This window comes from Conger conger, chromosome 2, assembly GCF_963514075.1.
Source record: "Conger conger chromosome 2, fConCon1.1, whole genome shotgun sequence".
NCBI lineage: Eukaryota > Metazoa > Chordata > Actinopteri > Anguilliformes > Congridae > Conger > Conger conger.
In genome coordinates, this window is record NC_083761.1 from 74,075,376 (window position 1) to 74,097,486 (window position 22,111).

The following is a 22,111-nucleotide window of genomic DNA, read 5'->3' on the forward strand; positions in this document are numbered from 1 at the left end:
TAAATGTAATATGTTTTTTATTTCTTTGTTTTGTTGCTTTCTCTCTTCACAGCTTGACATGATTCCTCTTTCAGTGTTTTTCATGACTCATTAGGAGAGGAGGGAGGGAGCAGGAATGGTGGGGGTAAACTAAGTATGGATGATAAAGAGATATTAAATGTAAAATAAATAGAGGTGATGGAAGTGCTGTTTACATATCTACAATGATCTTAATATGAATTGATATTTAAAAGTAAACAGAAACATATACAGCACACTATATTGGTATAAAAAAGGAAAATAAATAGTGTTGGTGTGCTACCATGGTGGGTGCCCCCTCTGGGTTCCCCCCCCTCTCTATGAGATCCTACCTCTAGTCTAGTGTGTTCGGGTGGAGAGAGCCTGGCTTTGGTGGGAGGGGGGTACTGGGGGTGGGGTGGCGGTGGGGAGTACGGAGTGCTGCAGTCAAAGATGGGGGCGCAAGGAGGAGGAGACGGCAGACCAGGATCTAGTCACAGGCGTAGCTATTTATTCATGGACCAAGGCTTCAAATTCTGAAAGGAAACACAGTCACAAGTAGGTTCCAAAATGTGTGCAAAACTGGATTCATATTTTCAGTATTTGTAAGAACACTTAACGATAATGAGGAGAACATGTCATTCATCCTATTTGCACTCACTATTTACTGAGAAATGAGTCCTGTACTGTATCGAGCCTGGACTGCATCAAACCTGTACTTCAACACCCCGAGGATCTCTGGCGCTACTACAATGTCACTGATTGTATTGTACCTCAGCACCACTGCAAATGAGTGTCCCGCCTTCAATCTGTCACCCAGAATGTTAAATAAAGAAAACTATACTATGTATATACTATGTGTGTTATTAAAATACTGGTAGATCATGTATCTTTTTGGATTGTATGTTTTGAGTGTATGTTTTGGCATAGTGACTTAGTGTGTAAAGGAAACACTAAGATGTGTGTCTTGGTCCCTTTCCAAATGCACCACCCACTACCGTGGGAACCCGTAGGCAGGAGATGCCCAAATCCCTTCCCCAAGGTCAGTCGTACTGCTGTACATAGTACATACACCAGTAATGTTACTTATTGACCAGAGATTACACTCGGCTGCTGTGTCCGGGTTAACCCGGTCCCTGATTAGTGGGGAGGAGTGAGAACCAGCAGGTCTGCAGGCCTGTGGGCCGGATCAGAGTTTCCCTGCAGTCGGCTTCCGGCACACTCTTACCGTCCATCCCGATTTTCCCATCTCCATCCCTGTCTGCCGCTGCCAGGAACGCTTTGGTTTCTGTATCTGTGAGGTCCCTGCCGTCCGAGGCGAACCCTTTCAACACGAATCTGACAGGAGGGGAGAGGACTCTGCTGTGAAACCCGGCTATGGCAGCTTGGCCAGATCCATTTTCAAGCTGGTATATCGGAATATGAGCTGGTTAACCAGCTAGTGCTGGCAGCTTGTCTGAGCTTGTAGCTGGTCAACCGGGAATTGTTTGAATAGACTGAGTGTGTGAGTGCCTTGAACATAAAATATTTCATCTTCAGACAGTGGGGCTAATATGATTACCCTGCAAGTCAGGGCAATCTCAATTCAATTAAACAATTCACTTCAAGCACTTCATTTCTATTGCACAGGATCATTTGGAACATGAATCGAATTGCACTGGTATGTCTGTCAAACATTATCAGAACTATTTACTCTTGTTGTGTCGGGGTTTGGTTCATAGGCGAGTTATTCATGCTCCGTAAAGGTTGCCCTGTATGATGGTTAGCTATGCTCTCTGGGATTGGTATGTATGTTGCATATAGGTACTGTGTTCTGCTATAGAGTGTAAGGAGGGTAGTCATGCTGTGTGAGGATTTTGTGTCTATTTTTGCTTGAGGTGCTGTGTAAAAGAATGTGTAAATATGACAGTAATGCAGTGGGAGGTTATAGTGTGTGAGAACATTAGTCATAGTGTGGGAGGAATTGGTGTGTATTAAAGTTATCCTTTGATAGCTGATGGTTTGTATGGGGCGATAATTTTGTGAAATTGTGGTTATGTATGGTGGTTTGTTGTTCTCTGGGATGTTTTGGAGTGTATGTATGGCTATTTGTGATTGTGTTGGAGGTGATAGTGTATATGTATGGTGGTCAGTCATGGTGATGGTGTGTATCTATGGTGGTCAGTCATGGTGATGGTGTGTATCTATGATGGTCAGTCATGGTGATGGTGTGTGTCTATGGTGGTTAGTAATGGTGATGGTGTCTGTCTATGGTGGTTAGTCATGGTGATGGTGTGTGTCTATGGTGGTTAGTAATGGTGATGGTGTCTGTCTATGGTGGTTAGTCATGGTGATGGTGTGTGTCTATGGTGGTCAGTCATGGTAATGGTGTGTATCTATGGTGGTCAGTCATGGTGATGGTGATGGTGTGTATCTATGGTGGCCAGTCATGTTGATGGTGTGTATCTATGTCAGTCATGGTGATGGTGTGTGTCTATGGTGGTTAGTAATGGTGATGGTGTCTGTCTATGGTGGTTAGTCATGGTGATGGTGTGTGTCTATGGTGGTTAGTCATGGTGATGGTGTGTGTCTATGGTGGTTAGTCCTGCTGTGGGAGATCTACATGCTTGGCGCGCCTCTCACTTGAGTTCTTCCTCCTCGATGTAGCCACTATTGTCTACGTCCAGAACTTTGAAAACCTTCTTCACGTCTTCAGCTGACTTTGCTTTCAGACCAGTCATCTCAAAGAACTTCTTGTGGTTAAAGGAGTCGGCAGCTGTGGAGAGGACATGGACAGCAGTAAGGCGCTGGGAATATCAAACCGACCCACACACTGCAGTATTTTCATTCAAAAACAAACTAACAAACAAGGTGCTTCATGAAGAAATTTCAAATAGGCTTTGATTTTGGCAACTCATATGTTAAAATAACATTTTATTTTGCACCTTGATTTAATAAGCATTATACTACACTGGTCAATTTACTTTACATAAGAGTACATTACCCTCTTTGCATTACAGGTGTTATGAGGGCGGATGCTCTTATCCAGAGCAAATTACAGAGCGGCTACATTTTTTAAATATAATACCCATTTATATAGCTGGACATACACTGAAGCAGATGCTTTTAAGTGCCATATTCTAGAGTATAACAGCAGTGTGCTTGCTGGACTGGCAACCTTTATAAACACAGCTCCTTAATCATTGTACTACACTGCTACCATTGCTAAATTGTCTGTGGGAAAAAGCAAGGGAAGAATCCTCCTCCTCACCTTTGAAAGCATCCAGGGCCTTCTTGATGTCATCAGCTTTGAGAATGTCTTTCATTGCCATCTTGGCAGCTGTATGGATGAAGAAAAATGGAGAGAAAGTTGAAGGTGAAGAAAAGGAAGGAGAGGATTGAATGAGCATGAGTGGTGGTGAGGAGGGAGAGAAAAGAAAGAAAGCAAAGAGAAAAACATCACAATCAGATGAAATGGTTGAAGGTTCCTGCAAATGTTAGAAAGTGTACTAGCAGAGGTCAGATAATGGGTAACAGAGTATACGAGATCTACTATAGGCTACAGGAACGTGTGTGTGTGTGTGACTGCGTGTGTGTGTATGTGTGTGTGTGTGCGTGTGCATGCATGTATGTGTATGTGTGTGTGTGAGTATGTGGCCACTGTTCAAGCTACAGCCTGCTATGTTCTCTTGGAGAGTATAATCTTTCACTCTGTTTGTTACATAGGTGATGCCATGATCCTGTTTGTCTTGCCAGGTTAACTTGGCTCAGAACGCACATGCATTACCTAAAACATGGCGCTAACGCAAGCCACCCTGAGTATCTTGGCAACATATTGGACACAATCAACACCTGGTTCTGCTGCCAAAATCGGCCCACCAGTCAGTAATCAAGGTGATTTTCAGGTTTTCCTGCCCTCTGTGAGCTGTTTCAGCCATGTGAGAGACTGTATGTGATGCACTTTGTAGTTTGTAAGCTTGAGGATAAATCCAATACGGTAGGGAACAGGACTGAGTCATTGGACACCAATACAGCATATAAACCTCGCTGGTCATATTCAGTATTGAAGCATATTTTTATTAGATGCATTCAATTTGGCTTACGGTTCTATGTGTTACATACCAAACTAATGAGGCATGGACCATGCTGCCAGCTCAGTGAGGCAAAATGAAGTTGCAATCTTTTTTTTATAAACGTCTGTACATACTATAATACAACTGTGCATACTAAAATACATGAGCACATGTTAAGACAAGTTTGTATGATTCATTTTATTTTAGGGACAACAGTGATAACTCTCTATGTTTGTTCTTTATTTTTTTTGTAACTATAATGCATAATATAGGCATGAAGCATACAACATAGTTATAGATATCATTTGTGCTGCTTATGAATATCCTCACTTCAGGAAAGAAGTGTCCATATACTGATATTATGCTAGAAAAATACAGCTGCGAAGGTTGGATGGTGTGACTACTGCAAACAACCCAGAACTAACAAACTGACAAATCAAACTTTCAAAAACTGAAGCATGACCAAGGCAGGTATCCCACAGAGCTGTCCCATCATTGCTAACGTGTCGACTTTAGACTGCGTTGCATTGCACTGTAACCAAGCACCACCTAGAGGTAGTCCATTCAGCCATACAATCGTCCTCATCATGGTCAATCCTCCACCAATAAGATCTGCAGATGCCCATCACTCCACACACACGTTACTCGTGTTAAGGTACATGACTGGGCCCCGCAAGGTTGGTGGTTTGGTCCCTGATGTGGCCATGTTAACTCCCCGGTGACTTAGAAACAAAAATGGTCTAAATGTCAGCATCTTTGTTTCTACCAATCTATCACCAAGACACCACAGCCAATTTATATTGAATTTCATTCTAAATTGCAGTGATGCGTCCGGATTCTCCGTGAATCGATTGGTGCAGAAATGTGTTTTCAATATTCGCTGTTCCTAAGCTCCCCCCCGAAAACATCTCCCACTCCCCTCAACTTCTCAGGCAACTTTATGACTCCCAGCACTTTCTCCTAAATGGCAGATACCTGATTCAGCCAGCAGCAAGCTGGAGTGTTCAATTGCATTTCATTTCTTTAGCATTCTGTGGCTGTCTATCACATTTCAAAAACAGAGCTCATTTTATGAGTTGTTTCTTTCCCGTCTGCCCCTGGAATGGATGTGGTCTTACCTGTGCGGTGCTGAGGTATCCGTCAGACGAGGGGGAGCGGGTAGCTGGAGGAGACGAAAGGTGAGCAGAAGAGATGTCACTGTCTCTGTTTTATAGTCTATATTAGGACAGCAAATGGGAACCCGGTTTACAGTGGCAGGCTGCTATGTGGCCCAAATGTCGTATCACTAACTCCACTGCACAAGCTAATCATCCAGCACTATTAATAATCAAACCCCTCTCTGTTGTCATTCATTTATGCTGTCCATCTCTTTCCATCTCTCTCGCTCTCTCTCTTTCTCTCTCTCTCTCTCTCATGGCCACCCCCACCTATCCATTACTTATCTCATTCTCTTCCCCCCCTTTCATCTTGGCAGCATCAGTTCTGCTCCCTCCCACTCTCTGTGTGCACTCAAAGCAGGGTGCTCACACACTGTGTAAGGTCTGCACCTACCACAGCCATCCATACCTACATTTACTCATTCACAGGCAATCTACTGCAGAGCACCTTACAAAAACACAATCAGGCTGAAAGCCCTTATGCTCGGTGCCTCAGGCACACACACACATGTGCGCAAACACACAGACACACACACACACACACACACACACACACACACACACACACACACGTGCGCACACACACACACACACACACACATGCTGCAGGAGCCCCTCCCTTTAGATCTTGAGATCGTTCTCCTGCCTAATCTCATGATCTCGCCCCTCGATCCACCTCTAATTCTGTTCTCCCCCTCCCTCTCGTATAGTCTCTGTCAGAAGAGCCAGGAGCCTCCTTTTATGGCCGTCTCCCATTCCTGCTTTACTCCTCTTGCTTTTCATTCTCCTACCAATAAAGGCTCCTGTTACAGATGTGTGTGCATGTGTGTCTCTGTGTGTAAGTATGTGTGTGTGTGTGTGTGTGTGTGCGTGTGTGTATGTGTCTGTGTGTAAGTGTATGTGTGTGTGTGTGTGTGTCTGTGTGTGTGTATGTGTGTGAATGTGTGTGTGTGTGTATGTGTGTGTTTGTGTGTGTGTGTCTGTGTGTAAGTGTATGTGTGTGTGTGTGCGTGTGTGTACGTGTCTGTGTGTAAGTGTATGTGTGTGTGTGTGTGTGTGTTTGTGTGTGTATGTGTGTGTGTGTCTGTGTGTGTATGTGTCTGTGTGTAAGTGTATGTGTGTGTGTCTGTGTCTGTGTGTAAGTGTATGTGTGTGTGTGTGCGTGTGTGTGTGTGTATGTGTGTGTTTGTGTGTGTGTGTGTGTGTGTGAGCATGTGTGTCTCTCTGTGTGTGTGTATGTGTGTATGTGTATGTGTATGTGTCTGTGTGTATGTGTATGTGTATGTGTATGTGTGTGTGTGTGTGTATGTGTCTGTGTGTATGTGTATGTGTATGTGTCTGTGTGTGTGTCTCTGTGTGTGTGTGTGTGTGTGTGTATGTGTGTATGTGTATGTGTCTGTGTGTATGTGTATGTGTCTGTGTGTGTGTGTGTATGTGTCTGTGTGTTTGTGTGTGTGTGTGTGTATGTGTGTGTGTGTGTGTGTGTGTGTGTGTGACATGCAGCGGAGGTGATAATATGCACATTGAGCTCGTAATCCAGGCCAGCACCTTTTACACTTTATTTCTGCTTCAGTTTCTGATTAGACAAAAGTGTGAGGGTCACCCAGAGAGTTCTGCTCCACGTTTAAAAAATACAGTCAAAAGTAAAACAGAGAATTAGCACACCTTCAGGGCTGTTATATTATATGATGTGCACAGAATTAGGTGTAATAAGAAGGGCTGTTCTCTATGTATAACATTCATTCACAGGAACAGGTCTGCTACCAGTACATCACACCAACAAAACCATTTCTGTGGCCATTTTTAATGCAGTACTGTATAATAAAGGTGTTATGTATTATTTATGGGTTAATCTTGTTGATCAGCTCTGAAATAGTAATTGTTTCAGTCCAAAATGTCAGCAGCAGCATTTAATTCTACTTTGTTGGGGGGGCAGGGGTGGAGGTATAGAAAAAATAAAGGAGAATGGTGAATAAGAGCGAGGGCATGAAAAAAAGTGATATAATAAGCCTCTGAGCTGGGCTGAAATAGATGTTATCTCTTGGGGCCCTGTAGAACAAAATACTTTCACAGTACTGGAGGAGAGAGGAGGAGAATTTTTGAGCATGTTAGAGAACACATCTGCATTTCTACATCAAATATGTGATTATTGTGTTCTTAACGCATCATTCTAATGCTGATGTAACAATCAATACTGTACTGTAGCAGTGGAGTTCTAGAACACTGGCCTAGAACGTTGGGGAAAAAAACATTCCAAAAGGCCTACTCTTCAAGGGGTTAAGGGTTGCACATGGTATGGACTGCCAAAAGAATAACGTTACATAAGGCTGCATTCATTGATTAAAAGTGGATGAATAAATGAAGTTCAGTTTTGGTTTTTTTCCCTCAGATGCGCAAGTCGCTCCAATCGACATCATCAATCTGGCATATACACACGTAACAGCCGAATGTTATGACTTTTAGAGGTGCCCGTGCGCGCGGCCGCATGAGTCACACTCATTTTACTCAAAAAGGGTGCTTAACCTGAGGAACAGCGTACTTTGTGTTGCGTCATGTGTTCACTTTGAAGCCAGTCAGACAGGCTGGCTGAATGGTTCGTTGACGGCACGCAGACGGCAATTAACAGTGGAATGCATTTTCAAGTGACACAGTAACAAACGTTTGCTTAACTATTATACAGGTGTGCTATCTCATGCTGCACTATCTTGGCGTAAGGTTCCATTCATCAAATATTGCGATGGACTGCCTATTGTAAAACGTGCTAGAGAGATGGTTCTGTCAGCTGATGTTCTGTCAGCTTTCAAGCGACATCACACATTCAGTAAAGATTAGTGGCAAGCACTCAAGTGAAAGGCCATCGTTAAATTAGTGTGGCGACATCTTGTGGCGACAGAGTCGCTCTGCAGTGAGGCGAAATATGTCCTCGGACAAATTGCAGGGGATTTCACTGTGACAATTAGAACTGGTGGGATTACAGTAGACATAGACATAGTTTGAAGGTTCCAACCACTCAATAGCATATTATTATTTAAGTGTTGATATGATATATATTATAATTCGATCTAATTCTTAATTTGGTATTTTTTAAGGTAGGGAAGACCGGGACAATCGCACTTATCCATACCCAGGCATTAATTGCATATTAATGTTGCCATATGCGGTTAGTCTACACAAAGTATAGACCATATCTATAGAAAAATGTAAACGGTAAGAAATGTTGGATTCACCAACCTTTGACTCGTATTATTTCCCAGTCCGTTTTCCGACTTCGGAAGCCGTTTAAACTTGCCCCAGAGTTGTTTAAATTGGCCCCATAGCCCCATTATTTTCTCTAATATGTGTATATATATTTTAATTAAGCGAAAATGTAATGCCCCGGTCTCCCCTGGCCTAGCTGTATAGGTATCACATGAATGTTACCAACCGCACATTATTTAAGTGATTAGCTGTATGGGTAGCCGAAAGCTTTTTTAGTCAAAGTGCTGGGTTAGTTTGGGGATGAAAAGAATTTTAACCATACATTTAAAACCGAATTTTATTACTGCAGCTTGCTGGTCACGCAAGAGCATTGGTGTTGGTATCCGATTTGAACTCTGGGTTGGGTTGGGTTACAGATGTACAGTTGTGCGTGTGTGTAAACTTTTTTCAGATGTGTAGGCCGACTTTAAGCTTCCTCTTTTTTGAGAGTCAAAATGACTCGACCATAAAAAAAATACAAAACCCTGCTGAACACAAACACCTCAAGCTTGTTTTTTAAACAGCTGGTAGCTGGTAATTTCAAGATGGTCATAACTGGACTTTAGACCAGGGAATAGTTTGAACACAAACGGAGGCACACTATACAATTATATCCTATTAAGTGGCGTTGGAAGGACTCGCCCCACCCAGATACTGTCAGAGACATGCCCCTTAACCATCTCACAGCCGGGAGGAAGAGTTTGGTGTGGAGTATAAATTCTGAATAAATGGAAACCACAATCTGATGAAAGAGCAGGTTTAATTATTAACATTTTGTCCGACTCTTGGGAAAGAAAGAATCTTGCTTCCTGTGTTCTGAAAGTTAGTAACACCCTGGTTACCGCCCCAAACTGTCTCTCGAGTTTTAGATCTTCGTTACGGATCACTGAAGACTCTACTGTAGGCTACTCTTCAAGATAACTACAGCTGCCTAATATTGCTCATCGACTTGCTGGTCTGCAGGATGTCGCTGCCAAGACAGCTGAGAGACGAGAGGTAAAACGAGACGTTACTTGGTTTACTTAATGGAGGGAAATGTGGAAAGCAGCCAAGTTAAAACTAAATTTACACGAGAATTCATACTGATCTTCAAAAACTGCTGTATACTCACAGGTTGCTACATTGCTTTATCTAAGCTTGTAACTTAATCGCGTCGTGAAATTTGATACAAAACGAGTCGAATTAAAACTGTTCGCACGTGCTAGAAAAAGTAGGCTATTTACTTGTATGATCGAATGCAAACCCCATACGTTAATTTTTAGTTTATGTTGTTCTGACAGTATTGCCTCGTCCTGCAGTGAAATAAGATTCAATCAGTCTTATTGTGCTTGACCGTTCAAACGCCTGTCGCTGTTGTGGCGTTTCATTGGCATTAGCAGCGTGCAGCCTTTCAGCGTGTGTTCTCTTTGTGGGCATCAGGGCTTACGAGTTCATGCATGATTCGACTTTGGGCAATGCATTAACCCTTTTGATCTCACTCTGTCTCTCAGTGACTTTGACCAGCTTCCCGACGATATCCCAATATCGGCCACCATTGCTGACATCGAGGAGAAGAAAGGGTTCATCGTCTATTATGTGAGATGCACTGCATACTTCCAAAATCATCATCAAAAAAAGGATTGAATAACTGCATATACACAACCGTAGTAGGTAATTACATTAGTGACAGCGGTACTGGAGAGGTAATTTGACATAGGGCCCCCGATCCCGGGGAACAGGTGCCCCGTGAAAATATTACTGTATCAATCTATACGTACTATGTACACGTGTGCGCAACCTTTCTATCGTTTGTGATAAGAGAATCCGCCCTGGCGATTTACAATAATGTAAACGAACACTGCGCAACGATCACGTGGTGCACAGTGCTTGAATAAATTGATGGCTCAGTGCTGTTTATATGGCTAATTTGAATGTTAGAATGGCGCAGCTAATGAATACGTTTGGAAATGGAGGACAAGCTGAGTAAAATGCACTGGTGCCGGTGAAGCGGAGTGAAAATGGCATGTGCTTCTCTGCCTTGTAGCGGTTTGTGATCGAAGTGAAGACCAAAGGCGGCTCTAAATACCTCATATACCGGCGTTACCGACAGTTCCTCGCACTTCATCAGAGCTTGGAGCACAAGTTCTCCCCTGAGACTCAGACCGCCACCTACTCCTGCACCTTACCCTCACTACCGGGTGAGCATCCCTGGGACAGGCTTTCTGTGTGTGTTTGTGTTCGTGTGTGTGTGTGTGTGTGTGTGTGTTTCTGTTTGTTTGTCTGTGTTGTGTGTACGCGTGTGTGTGTTTGTGTTCGTGTGTGTTTGTGTGAGCGCGCCTATGTGTATGTTTTTGTTTGTATGTATGTATGTGTGTGTGTGCACATATGTGTGGCTACGTGCATAAGTCCATGCATATGTGTGCACATGTGATTGTGCATAAATGGTATGTGTGTGTATGTGTGTATAAGTTCACGCATATATACTCACTGAGCACTTTATTATGAACATTTTTACTTTATTGCACCTACTTATTCATGTGATTATCTAATCATCCAATTGTGTAGCAAGCAGTGCAATGCATACAATCACGTAGATATAGGTCAGGAGCTTCAGTTAATGTTCACATGAACCATCAGAATGGGGAACATTTTTTATCGAAGTGACTTGGATCGTGTTATGATTGTTGCTGGCAGACAGGGTGGTTTGAGTATCTCAGAAACTGCTGATCTCCTGGGATTTTCACGAACACTAGTCTCTAGGGACTAGTGCAAAAACAAAACGAAAAACCCAGTTCTGTAGACCGAAACGCCTCGTTAATTAGACATCAGAGGAGAATGGCCAGACTGGTCAAAGCTGACCGGAAGGTGCCAGTAGCAAATAACCACAGCAAATAAAAAATAAGTCTAAAATACCTAATAAAGTGCTTGGTGTGTATGTTTGTACTTGTGTATGTGTATGCAGTATGTGCGTAAATGGTATTTGCCTACATGTGTTTGTGTGTTGTGAGCACATTCAAGAAATACATTCATTCCTGCTTAACCTGCTTATCCTGAACAGGGTCGCAGGGGGGCTGGAGCCTATCCCAGCATACATTGGGCGAAAGGCAGGAATACACCCTGGACAGGTCGCCAGTCCATCGCAGGGCACACACACACCATTCACTCACACACTCATACCCACGGGCAATTTAGACTCTCCAATCAGCCTGTCTTTGGACTGTGGGAGGAAACCGGAGTACCCGGAGGAAACCCACGCAGACACGGGGAGAACATGCAAACTCCACACAGAGAGGCCCCGGCTGACCAAGATTCAAACCCAGGACCTCCTTGCTGTGAGGCGGCAGTGCTACCCACTGTACCATCCGTGCCGCCCCATTCAACAAATATGAAAGGAACTGGTTTAATGGAGTCAGGGAGTGGTGTGGTTCTTTGGACCCCCCCCCCCCCCCCCATTCAGTGCAGGTGGAATGCTGCACTACAGTCCTGCATACCTGCTATTCAGACCACAGGACACAGCGAACAGGTGCATTTCCACCACCAAGACTGCCAAAAAACCCGACAGAGGGCTGTTCTCGCTCTTACTCTCCCCCTTTCTCTCTCTCTTTCTCTCTCTCTGTCTCTCTCTCTCTGTCTCTCTCCCCTGTCTCATGGCAGTCTATTTGCATTGTGCTCCCTTGTGTGTTGTCTTTGACTTTTTTCCGCCATAACTTCCGTTCACAGAAGGCCCGCCAAGGAACAGAAGTTATGGCGCGCCTCCTGTGAAAGGGCTCACCAAACTTCATCAAATAAACGTCGTTTACGTGTAATTTAGCCGTCTGACCTGACCGCACCAGCCATACGCCTCTATCTTCCCCACTGAGTCTTCCTCTCTCTCTCTCTCTCTCTCTTCTCGTTTCGTCCCTGTCATGTCCCTGGCAGTCTCGGAACGGCAGATTCAGCAGTAGCAGAATAATGAGGACCGCTTCTGGCGCGGTGCTGCCTCGTCCTTCTGAGTTGTGACACAGCGCCTGAGGAATCTTCCTCTGTTTTCGACTGCCCGGTTCTTACTGTAGGCAAAAGCAAGTGAGGGGGAGTCCGGAACTCACCGGTAGAAAAAAAAAAAAAAAAGAAAAAAAAAATGTGAAAAAGATTCGAATGATAGAACTTGTTTTCTAGGTGTCCAAGGACACTTAAAAGGCACAGGAACACGCTGGAATATTAAAATGAGATGAAGTGGGAATAGCGGACGCGTTAGGAGCCCATGGGTCCTCCTCAGGCCCTGTGTTACTGCAGGCCGTCCCAACGCCGCAGTGTCCTCTGTCAGTTTACGAGGGCGAATGCAGCAAGCAAGCAGGAAAGCTCGCAATCAGCCCGTTTTGCCACTGCGAGTTGCTGGTACAGCTTACATAAGCAAATCGCAGGGACTCAGCTCGCCAGAGGAGGCGCTGTGGAGCGATGAGCGATCGCAGCCGATCGTAGTATTGAATATAATCTTAGAATATAAAGTTGGGCGGCACGGCTGGTGCAGTGGGTAGCACTGCCGCCTCACAGCAAGGAGGTCCTGGGTTCGAAGCCTGGTCGGCTTCATGTTCTCCCTGTGTTCGTGTGGGTTTCCTCCGGGTACTCCGGTTTCCTCCCACAGTCCAAAGAGTCTAAATTGCCCATGGGTATGAGTGTGTGAGTGAATGGTGTGTGTGCCCTGCGACGGACTGGCGACCTGTCCTTTCACCCAATGTATGCTGGGATAGGCTCCAGCCCCCTTGCGACCTTGTTCAGTATAAGCGGGTTAAGATGATGGATGGATGGAATATAAAGATATAAAGTTGTAAGCCTTTGTATTGCATTAAGTGAACTGAGGCTGTTCAAGGCTACTCAACATAATGGCTGCCTTTTACTCATTAAAACAAAGCATTTTCCAGTCAATTTTCTGACATTTCGGATGCTGTTTCAATGTGCCCCAGAGCTGCTTCAACTTGCGCCGTGGCCAGGTTGCTGCAGTTTTACTCCCGCTGGTTTCAACTGAACTGTAATTGGCAACATTTAAAAAATACACTCTGAGACGGCTGTACTATGTAGACCTGTACATCAGCTTCTTAATGCAAGTAACTAATCCGCTTAGCATGTGGGAGCAACTCTATGCATAACTTTGACCATTATTGGGACCAGACAGGGTGGTTTGAGTATCTCGAAACACAGATCTACTGACACGAGAATGTACAATTTACAGAGAATGGTGTTAAAAACGAAAAACATCTACTGTCTGTGGGTAAAAATGCCTTGTTAAGGAAAAAGGCCAGAGGAGCATAACCAGACTGGTTCAAGCAGACAGGAAGGCGACAGTAACTCAAATAATCACGCATTACAAAATTGTTCTTCACTCTGAAAACACAACATGTTGAACCTTGAAGTGGATGAGCTACAGTAGCAGAAGTCTAAGCAATGAGTGTTATTTTACAGTACATTTTAGTACAGTACCTACAACTTTATTTTCTAGTGCTGGTGCTCCTACAGTGTCAGTTTACAGTACATTGTAGTGATGTACCTACAGCAACACTGGAGAAATGTGTTGGAATGATGCAGAAAGTAACAGCTGGTGGCTACCAACAATGCAGCAACATTTAAACTGCTATAAATCTACTTGCACAGTCATTTGTGGCGAATGCTGTTTAACGGGCTGGAGTGAAGAATGTGAAACAAAAAAGGTGTGAATAAAGCTACTTTCTTAAATATCACGCACATTTTGGCCGTGGAGTTTTGTAACCAGAAAAGAACTTGCCATAGTAACTAGTAACTGGCTTGAGGTTTGAATCTCTTGGCAGTTAATAAGGTCCATATTCACAGTGTCTCATGTGTGTGCCCCGCCAGCAGTGTATTTTAAATACGGTGATTCATGTTGAGACTTTTAGGGGAGACTGGGCCACAAACTGACACGGGGCATGTTGAAACATCGGTATTTTTCAGGTAGGTTGCATTGGGCTTCTCGTGTGAGTGGCAGGACAAGTTTGTGAAGAGTTATTAAGAGTTATTAAATCTCTGCTTTATTGCACCATGAAATGTTTTTGCACCAAAATATTTTTAGACTAACTGACGACGTGTGAACGCCACAGACTTGAAATATGTAATTTAAATCACTGCCTTTTACTCAGTAAAACGAAGCATTTTCCAGTCAATTTTCTGACATTTCGTATGCTGTTTCAATGTGCCCCAGAGCCGCTTCAACTTGCGCCATGGCCATGTTGCTGCAGTTTGACTCCCGCTGCTTTCAACTGGGCTGTAATTGGCAGGAATGTCCGAGAACTAGTGTACCGGTGGTCTGTAGTCATAGCAAAGACATGTATCTTCTTTCTGGATTAAAAATATTTGTTTATATATCTTTTTAATTAATTAAGCGGAAACCTACAAGTGTTTGGTTGTTCCCTGGTCTCCCCTTTATGCAGTACCACAATAAATGTATGCACAAACAAACAAATTCAACTACATGTAGCAAGTCTTTTCTTTACATATGAGACTTTGCTATTATAGTGTACTGCATTGTATTCGTCTATATCTGCCTGTTTTAATTAGTTCAGCCTTTCACGAAAGGACAAACCGGACGCGAGTAGGCATGAACCCATGCTTTTTGACCTTTCTTATGAAAAAAACTGTATCCTAAAACAAGACCATCTGTTCTACAGCTGCTCTGCCAAACAGGAGAGAAAACGGGTCAGCATATGTGTGTTCTTTTTTATAGGCAAGGTGTTTATGGGGAAAAAACAGGAGATAGCAGAAAGCAGAATCCCAGAACTCAACGTCTACATGAAGGTAAGGCAAAAGAGGAAAAGTTAAATGTGTGTCTTGTTGATTTCGCCATTGATCATTCTCGTTCCTCTTCTGCCTTTCTGCCATTGTGGTCAGGGCTGCACAGTCAGTTCCTCATCTTAACCAAGTCCAAGACCATAACGTGTTCTTCCCAGGCTGCCATTACACTGATGTGTGTATCGCACTTCACTGAAGTGTAATTGAGAATATTTCAAAAGGCAGAAAAAGTAGCGTGTTAAAGATAAATAGAGATAAATTATCTGCATCATGCCTGTGTGCCAGCGGCCCTGGTGCTGAAACTCTTGAGTTTGACAGCAGCTGCTGTGAGTTCTCTCTCACTTCTCTTTTCTCTGTTACTTTCCTCACTGCGTCTCCCCTCCCTGGGCCTGCCCGCGGACGCGCTTTCTCTCTGCTTGTGTAAGTCTGTGGGCAGCCAGCCACCTTCCTGCTAATGGAAGATGGTGCAGTAACATACATGTTTCTAGAGTCACGGAGGGTGTACGATATTGGGTGTGCGTCTGCATGCACTTTACTGAGATTATGTGCATGTGTATTTGTGTCTGATTGTGTGGGCTTGTGTGTCTGCACTGCAAAATCCAATAAATGTCAGTTTCCACAAGTATTTCAGTCTTGTATTGTGTGTGTGTAAATAAGAGCATTGCAACTTGTATGCTGACGGCTCTCTCACTCTCTCTCTGTCTCTCCCTCTCTCTATCTCTCTTTCTGTCTCTCTCTGTCTCTCTCTGTCTCTATCTCTCTCTATCTCTGTCTCTCTCTCGCTGAGGCAGAAGCTGTTGAGCCTCCCCACGTATGTTCTACTGGAGGACGTGGTGCGGATGTTCTTCTACCAGAGCAATTCAGACAGCAAGCAGATCCCCAGGACCCTACGCCGGCTCCGCCCCCCCACACGCAGAGTGTAGGCCATCTGCCAATCACATTCTACTACTGCTCGACCTGACACTGCTCTACACCAATCACGTTCTACTATTGCTCGACCCCACTGCTCTCCACCAATCACATTCTACTACTGCACAACCCCACTGCTCTCTACCAATCACACTCTACTACTGCACAACCCCACTGCTCTCTACCAATCACATTCTTCTACTGCACGACCCCACACTGTTCTCCACCAATCACACTCTACTACTGCACAACCCCACTGTTCTCCACCAATCACATTCTACTACTGCACAACCCCACTGCTCTCCACCAATCACACTCTACTACTGCACAACCCCACACTGCTCTCCACCAATCACATTCTACTACTGCACAACCCCACACTGTGCTCTCCACCAATCACATTCTACTACTGCACAAACCCACTGCTCTCCACCAATCACACTCTACTACTGCACAACCCCACACTGCTCTCCACCAATCACACTCTACTACTGCACAACCCCCACACTGCTCTCCACCAATCACACTCTACTACTGCACAACCCCCACACTGCTCTCCACCAATCACACTCTACTACTGCACAACCCCCACACTGCTCTCCACCAATCACACTCTACTACTGCACAGCCCCCACACTGCTCTCCACCAATCACACTCTACTACTGCACAACCCCACCCTGCATGCTCCACACACTCTCTCTATCTGCATACTACTTCCAGGGCACCTGCCCTTCCCTGTGTTAAAAATAGCGTATACCGCTGTGCACTGCCCTGACGTTGAAAGCTGATGTTGCAGACTTGAGAGTTCCCCTGGTTTCTGCACTGCCATTCTCCACAGGAAGTGCTGGGAGGTCCTGGTGCCTTCCGCAACTTCCTCATCTGCTTGTGAAGCGCCCATCTTCCCTCCTCTCTCTCTCTCCACAGGAAGACTGTCAAAACCAAGCCTGACCTGCTCTCCTCCCCCAGAGCTGAGGTAAACGGTTCCACGTGACAGCCTGACCTATGCCGGCTTAGATGGTTTCCGATCTCAGCTAGAGTTAGTGCTAATGGGTGCAGTGACACAGTGTGACCAGCAGGGGGCTGTCAAACGCCTGCTGACTGCGCTTAAACACGAGTGGAGTCATATATCAAACGTGAGCCGAATGAAATACTACGTAAATCAATCGGAAATACATTTGCACAAATAATGTGGGATTTATCAAAGTTTTCAGGTGTCAGTTTTTTTGTAGAAGCCGACTGAACATCACGAGTGGTCTCAGCTGTTCGTATTGTGCGCTAAGATGAAAGCGCATGGTTGTAAAGCGTGTTTTGTTATTTCATAATTCCATTAATTAATATTTAATTTTCAGTAAAATAAATAATTTTAATATGCCAATTGGATATTACAATTATTCGTATCCTATAAAAACGCAACAGGATGTTTTATTCCGGTAATCCTGATTAATTCATGCTTAAGTGGAGTTGAATATAAATTCCAAAAAACACGTATGGGGCATGGCGTAGCCTACTTCGGAAAGAGCACATCTTCAAAGACCTAGCCGATTTATTTGGTGAGGCTCACAAAAGAAGCAACAAACAATAATGGCGAGTTCAAGTTCGGGGGGGGGGGGGGGGGGTGGTGCAGTGTTTTGTTATTTTAATATCTTGGTAAGGACTGGTGTTCATGATGACGTCTATCTTAATAATAGACACTCCAGGACCTGTAGAATTTTTCATCTTTAACAAGAAATAAAGACCACCCGCCATATTTAAAAATACATGGCATCACCATACGCCTACACCAGTTTCACCCTTCTTCTCGCCATTGAAATTACATTATACTGCATGTGATTAAATTTATGTTGGATTAGATCTCATGCATTTTTAAATATGACAAATCTGACATTTCTTTATATGAAAGATTCTACAGGTCCTGGAGCACCTGTTAAGATAGACATTTTTAATCGTGAAAAAACTGGTTTAAGCAGGTGGTTTTAATGTTGTGGCTGATCAGTGTATGTTTTTGGCTTGTTGTACTTCTATTAACAGAACTTAAATCTCCACTTCAGATATGTTTTTTTTTTTTTTTATGGTATTTGTCAACATACACACGTGGGTACAAAGAAAAGTCGTGTTTCATAAACCTGGCGGAAGTTGTTAGTTTGTTTCCAGTCACACATAAATTTGCGCACGAATTTCCGATGAATGAGGCCCGAAATGTGGACACTTTCCTGTTACAGGTTCCTGTTCTGCCTGCTTCTTAATGGGACACGTCTTCTTTAACAGTATCTCCCTTTCTTTCTGTGACATTAGGCAATATGCTGCCTTGACCTATTCCCTTCCTTTTTTTTTCTCCGTATTTTCTACTGTATTCTACTGTCTATACTGTGCATTCCTCTCTTCCTGGTGTCGGCTTTTCGCAGTTACCGCTCTCTGCATAAAAATAGAGGAGAAAGACCATTTGTATTCTCAAGGTGTTCTTGCTGGAATGGGGGGTTTGGGGGTTGGGGTGGGAGTGGAATGTTGGAGACCAGTTTTAAAGCCATGGTCATTGGCCATTTAAAAAAATCCTTGAAACGAAAATGTATTTTGCTTTTGCAGTGTCAGCAGAGTTTGTGTGTTTTAGAAGCAACTTGCTCTTGCTTGCCATTTAGACACAAAGCACATCAATTAAAGCTAATTTCTAAGAGTAGTCTAACGCCTGTGAATTGGCATACCTTTAATTCACACTGTAAGTGTGAATTCTATTGCTTTTAAAGGTACTAAAATCACCCACAGCTAACACTGCTTTAAAGATGAAGAAATGTTATTGTTTTTGGCTAAAGACAAATCTCTTTTCCACTGTATGTGTGGGTGCGTTTGTGACTGTGTGTATGCCTGTGTGTGTGTGTGTGTGTGTGTGTGTGTGAGTGCATTTGTGACTGTGTGTGTGTGCAGTTGTATATGTGTGCTGTGAGAGGGAGTTGGTGTACCCCACTCACAGAAGTGGCAGACTCAGACTCGCAGTAGTTGGACAGGTCGTCCTGCAGCAGTACATAAACCTGCGGTGACCTTGCAGCATAAAGAGGAATCGTGCCGTCTGCCTCTCCCCACGCCTGCAGTTACACAGAGCGGAACCGACTGCTTGCACCTGCTCAGGGGATCTACTCACACACACAGACATGCGCACTGCCTCACTGCTCATTCTCACACACACGCACACACACACACACACACACACACACAGCCCCTGTGCTTGTATACACGCCGACACACACCAACCAAGTGCGCATGATGGTGCCTTCGAGTAATAATTACATGCTCACACATACTAATATACTCACAATATACTCTCTCTCTCACACACACACACACACATACACAAATACACAAATAAATAGACACATACACTCATGTATTTCACTCATGCATGCACAGACACACAAGACACACACACACGCAAACAAACAAACACACACACACACACACGCAATACTTCCATATGAAGCCAGTGACTAGAGTACGATGGCCTGATTTGGTCTCCCATTTCACAGTGTGAAACTGAGTCCAGCTGGGAGGAGTCTGTCAGAGAACTGTGTGGCTCAGAGAGTGCTGTAGCATAAGTAGCGAGCTCATTATAGTGTTACGGATGATTGCGGCTGGTCTGCCTGTGTGAAGGTGTGTCTATGCAGGACAGCTTTAGCTTGCTGGGTAGGTCTTTGGGCCCAGCTCAGCAGCATCACGAAAAAGGCAGTATTGTTACTTGTTGTTGGTTGGAATCCAAACTATTTTATTCACACGTCCAGAAAAGAACTGTAGCAAGCCGGCTGCGTTACTTCTTGTTCTTTTATTTCACCTTCTTCCTTTTTTCTCATTTTTCATTGTTCTTTGTCAGCAAGTGTAAATAAAGATGTCTCATTCTGGAATAGCTGGATTCAGCTTGAAATGATTGGCGTTCAGGAGGCGTATTTATGTATGTGTGAGCTCAGTGCTTGTACGTGACATTACACCGTGGTCTCACATGGTGCTGTGGATCAGGCCAGAGTGAATCACGTGGATGATGTATGGAAGCATCTGCATTCATTAGGTTTCTCCACTCGTTTATTCAGGATTTTCCTTTAATTTGCGTCTATATATCTTATGTTTTACTGCGTGAAGTGCAAGAACGGTTCATGTGGAATGCCGCCAAATTACATGCAGGCTGTCTTTGGGATTGATGTCTCTGCCTGACTACAAAAGAAAAAGAAAATTGAGAATATTTGTGCTTCCCGGAACAGCCTAAAATACTTGGCAGAGCATGGACATCTACTAAAGGTGTTTCAAGAGAGGCTTTATGGAAAGGAAGTGGCTTTGATTCAATTTAGACCATTAATATTGTGCAGGGAAATATGGCCATATACAGGAAACACATTTCATTAAGGGACTGTAACATGGGCTGCACCCTAGCTCTCTCAGTTAGTAGAGGTTCTGTAAAAGAAGAAAACATTAAAGATGGCCCATAATGTAATGTAAGATTATCAGAAAAATCTACTCTGGCCTAATTCAGTGAACTCATCCATTTGCAGTGCATGCCTGACTGCACACAGCCGAAAGTAAAGAAGCCTAATGTAGAGTAAATTCTTCATTATGGCTTCAGTCGTTACAAACTGCAAAGTCATTATCTGAAAAAAAGACCATTAAAGATTTTCTGGAGAGGAATCGCTACCCATTGACATCTGACCATAAACAAACTGTGAATAAGCTTGTCATAGGGCCTTTTCCTGTGCGAGATGGTCCAATTCTCTGCTGCAGAGGCGCGTATTATATCCATAGTGCGGCTCTTTTGTGTGTCAAACAGAACCACCACCAGGGGGTGCTCTAGAGTGGACCCTCTGTAATGAAGCCTTCACAAGCGATTCTGAGCTTATTCCACTCGCTTGTTTTACCCTTCCTGGTCTCCTCGTTCCTCAACTGACCCAGTAATCCATCGAGGTCGGCCGTCTCTCTAAGGGCGTTCCAACCCGTTAAATTCTCCTTGATGGAGCGGTGAGCTCAGAGGAAACAGAGGTATTGTTTCAGAAATGACGTATAAAAACGATCGACCTGTAGATCCACCTCTTCCCTTCTGCCTGCTGCCTGGAAGGGCAAGGACATTCCGTTTGCCTGACGAGCGTTTCCTCCATTCTTCCGTCCTCCGTGGGTGGAGCAAGGAAAGGAGCAAGGAGGTAAAAATGAGCCATTGGGAAAAGCCCGCCCATCGAGTTCCCATGAATCGATCATTGAGGCTGAACTATGTCATTTGCATCTCACGCATGCTAAAATCGCAATGTATTCCTGCCCTGGACCCTGAATTGTCCACATATCTGTGGTTCGCTCATTATAAGTGGCAGCATAGGTGCTCATACTGCAGATAGGTGCTCATCTCTAGCAGATGGGGCCTGTCATCCCTGTAATCTATCCATGTGTAATTTGTCCCTAAAGACTCAGAACAAGCCTTCTTCTGAAGTGGGTCACTTTATCCCATTTAAAAAACTTTAATGAACAAAAAAAGAAGTCTCAATCCACTTTCTTGGGCTTCCCAATTGACTTACTGTACGCGAACAATCTCATTTAAGAGGTCGTTTACTCTCTAATTGGAATCTCTGGCTCTTGCTGCAGTTACGTGACCTGGAGTCGGTCTATACTTAGGTTTACTCTTTCTGACTTCTGGTCCTGGCTTAAAATACCTGGCCTCAAAACGTATATAGATGCGTAGATTAGTGAACTTTTTACTTTCAGTTTAGTGACTATTTCTATTCATTTTTTCTGGAAAGCAAGCATGTCTGTGCGTGTGCGTGTGCGTGTGTTTGGGTTTTGCAGGCATGCTCTCATGCATGCTTGTTGTTCATGCCTGTGTATATTCGCGTATGTTTGTATGGCACAGAGGGGTATATGGTCTCACTCAGTGGGTTTCTAGCCTGGTCCTGGAGTACCTCTTCTTATGCTGGTTTTTGATCAAACCTTTATTCCAAGAGTTTCCTTTTCTTGACATTAGCTGAAGTATTACATATCCAAAATAAAATGGAAAC

The 22,111-nt window shown here is 44.0% G+C and overlaps 2 protein-coding genes across 2 annotated transcripts in view; one reads left to right on the top strand and one right to left on the bottom strand.

Annotated features, from left to right (window-relative positions):
• Positions 1 to 22,111, bottom strand: part of pvalb7 (parvalbumin 7) — a 27,190-nt gene continuing 5,079 nt past the window's right edge. The window contains exons 2-6 of the mRNA XM_061222986.1: positions 5,168 to 5,211; positions 3,248 to 3,316; positions 2,620 to 2,752; positions 1,226 to 1,335; positions 1 to 533 (exon numbers count right to left, since the gene is read on the bottom strand). Of these exons, the coding sequence (XP_061078970.1) occupies positions 508 to 533; positions 1,226 to 1,335; positions 2,620 to 2,752; positions 3,248 to 3,308 (330 nt within the window). The 5' untranslated portion in view covers positions 3,309 to 3,316; positions 5,168 to 5,211 and the 3' untranslated portion in view covers positions 1 to 507. The remainder of the gene's footprint in view (positions 534 to 1,225; positions 1,336 to 2,619; positions 2,753 to 3,247; positions 3,317 to 5,167; positions 5,212 to 22,111) is intronic.
• ncf4 (neutrophil cytosolic factor 4) overlaps positions 9,091 to 22,111 on the top strand; it is a 22,114-nt gene continuing 9,093 nt past the window's right edge. Inside the window, exons 1-6 of the mRNA XM_061222985.1 lie at positions 9,091 to 9,439; positions 9,934 to 10,018; positions 10,467 to 10,620; positions 15,132 to 15,202; positions 15,988 to 16,115; positions 17,031 to 17,079. Coding sequence (XP_061078969.1) covers positions 9,408 to 9,439; positions 9,934 to 10,018; positions 10,467 to 10,620; positions 15,132 to 15,202; positions 15,988 to 16,115; positions 17,031 to 17,079 — 519 coding nt within the window. The 5' untranslated portion in view covers positions 9,091 to 9,407. The remainder of the gene's footprint in view (positions 9,440 to 9,933; positions 10,019 to 10,466; positions 10,621 to 15,131; positions 15,203 to 15,987; positions 16,116 to 17,030; positions 17,080 to 22,111) is intronic.